Genomic DNA, 2453 nt, shown 5'->3' with positions numbered 1-2453 from the left:
TGGAGGAGCAGCTTTTAGCAGGTTCGAAAGCAGACCAGAGCTTGGGCACTCAGAAGACCAATCTGAGTTTTGTTCTGGAGGTCGCAAGGGATGAGGTTCAGTGCCGCAACCCAGACATGCAAGAAGGGATGGAAGCACCGCTAGACTCTTGCCCTGGTCAGGTTATGCTGCAGAAGGCCATTGGCTTGGATGGAGTAAAGTCTGTTGAGATGATGTCGGGTTGAGTGGGTGAGCCAACTGTTAAGCTTCTTCAGGTTCAAGGAGATTGTCTGGGTGAGGAGAAAGAGGGTCAAGTTTGTATGGGAAATGGTGGGAGAGTTGGTTCTCATGTAGAAGGGAAGCTAATGGAGGTTGCGTTTGGGCCCATTTTAAAGGATTGTGCAGTCGGTGGGGGTTATCCAACCTAGCATAGGTTCTACAACACCTCGACGGATGGGCTGAAGGGACAAGGGATGGGTTTAAATGCAAACTCCCTGGTAGTTTCAAAGGATTTGACTGAGAGTGTGGATGGTAAAGCAATCAGTTTTAAGGACATCCACATGTCCCCAAGCAAGGTGAACGGATTATCAGCAAAGCTGGAGTCTGAGGAGGAGGAAGGATTTAGTGATGATTCTCTGGGGCTGTTGGTAGAAATTGGGGAGACAGAGGTTAGGACTATCAAACAGACTAAAATAAACCCATCTAAGTCTAAAGGGAACTTGAGAGGAAGGAAGAATAGGCAGAAGTTGCTCGAGGAAGCAGGCAACATGAAGGGACAGACAAGACTTCTAAGATCCGGGAGAGACTTATTCTCTCCTGGGCAGCAATGAAGTTCCTAACCTGGAATGTCAAGGGTTGCAATGCCCCTGACAAGCGACGTCTGATCAAAAGAGGTTTTGATCAGGCCAAGCTGGAAGTTATTTGTATTCAGGAGACTAAGTTGGGTCGTGAAGCAGTTGCTTGTATTTTCTAAGGCAGAGATGGTCTGGACACTTTATGGATTCAGATGGGGTGTTAGGTGGGTTGGGCATTCTGTGGAATCCATTGGCTGTTCAAGTAGATGTTGTCTCAAGTTCTAAGCATTGGCAGGTGGTTAAGGTGATTTCGAAGACTATGAATTTCTCTTGTTTTCTTTTTAATGTCTATGGGCCGACTTTGGCTGTAGACAAGTGCAGATTATGGGAGGATATTTCTAAGCGTCTAGAGGAAGTGAGGCCGTCTTTAGCAATTGTTGCTGGAGATTTCAATGCCACCCTTTCTTCCTCTGAGAAGCGTGGAGGGGTGAGGAGGTTGAGTCGGTCGCAATTAAACTTCCAATCTTTTGTTAATGGGAATGCTCTGTTTGAAGTGGCAGCTAAAGGTAGGAATTATACATGGACTAATGGATGTAGAGGCTTTTCCAATATTGCTGAGAAACTTGATAGATTCTTCCTTGCAAGGGATTGGAATTTAGCCCCTTTGGTTTTTGAGGCAGAGGTTTTAGTCATTTCAGGATCGGATCATTTTTCGGTCTCCTTGGTTGTGCAGAAAGATGAAGTTCCAATTCGATGTCCCTTCAAGGTGGAAAAGATGTGGATTAGGGAACTGAGTTTTAAAGAGCGTGTAGTTGGGTGGTGGAAGGAGGCCCCAGCGGTGGAAGGGTTCCTTGCCTATCAGTTATTCAAAAAGCTTAGTTTTGTGAAACAAAAATTAAAATCTTGGAATAGGGAGGTGTTTGGTAATATCTTTGATGAAAAGAGAAGGCTTGAAGAAGATTTGGGGGCTTTGAACGCGAAAGTCATGGCAGAAGGAATGGATGAAGTGGACTTCCTCACGGAGAAATATCTTCTTAGTAAATATGGAGAATTTTTGCAGAGGGAGGAGATTTATTGGAAACAGAAGTCGCGTGAAAATTGGCTGAAAGCGGGTGATAGAAACACAAAATTCTTCCATAGTTCGATGAAAGCAAGGCGAAGTCTTAACATAATTCTTTCCTTGTGGCTTGCGGATGGAACGATCACTGAAGACCCGGGCCGCATAGGTAAAGAGGTTGTTGACTTCTTCGAAAATTTGTGGAGGAGAAGTGGGATTGCTTAGTCGGGCTTGCAGACTGAGCTTCTGGAGTTAATCCCTCCCCTAGTTTCGAGGGAGGACAACATCATGCTTGAGGAGCCCGTTTCACTGAAGGAAGTCAAATCTGCTGTTTTGGGGTTAGGTGGGGAGAAAGCACCAGGACCAGATGGGTTTCAGGCTTTCTTTTTTCAGTTGTTTTGGGATGAGCTTGGTGAGGATTTGCTAGTTGTGGTTGAAGAGTCTAGGTCCAGAGGCTTTGTTTTGAAGGAATTCAATTGCACTTTAGTGGCGCTTATTCCTAAGAAGGCCAAGCTGGATGGGATGGAGGAGTTTCATCCTATTTCATTGTGCAACACCATTTACAAAATCATCACAAAAGTTGCTGCTAATAGGCTCAAGTTAATTCTTGATAAGCTGATCTC

General features: G+C 45.1%; 1 protein-coding gene across 1 annotated transcript; it reads left to right on the top strand.

Annotated features, from left to right (window-relative positions):
- Window positions 1–805: 805 nt before the first annotated feature.
- LOC131067935 (uncharacterized) lies at window positions 806–2055 on the top strand. The gene is made up of 3 exons (XM_059222134.1): window positions 806–941; window positions 986–1611; window positions 1717–2055. The coding sequence occupies exons 1-3, from the start codon at window positions 806–808 to the stop codon at window positions 2053–2055; spliced, it is 1101 nt and encodes a 366-aa protein (XP_059078117.1).
- The last annotated feature ends 398 nt before the right edge of the window (window positions 2056–2453 follow it).

Source organism: Cryptomeria japonica, chromosome 6, assembly GCF_030272615.1.
Source record: "Cryptomeria japonica chromosome 6, Sugi_1.0, whole genome shotgun sequence".
Classification (NCBI taxonomy): Eukaryota; Viridiplantae; Streptophyta; class Pinopsida; order Cupressales; family Cupressaceae; genus Cryptomeria; species Cryptomeria japonica.
This window is presented reverse-complemented; position numbering and strand designations above follow the sequence as displayed.

Bases quoted from the DNA above. Each gene is read 5' to 3' on its own strand.
- LOC131067935 (XM_059222134.1), top strand. From the start codon at position 806: ATGAAGTTCCTAACCTGGAATGTCAAGGGTTGCAATGCCCCTGACAAG. The intron at 942-985 runs GTATTTTCTAAG...TTATGGATTCAG, and splicing joins GGGTCGTGAAGCAGTTGCTT to ATGGGGTGTTAGGTGGGTTG. The intron at 1,612-1,716 runs GTGGAAGGGTTC...TTTGATGAAAAG, and splicing joins GGTGGAAGGAGGCCCCAGCG to AGAAGGCTTGAAGAAGATTT.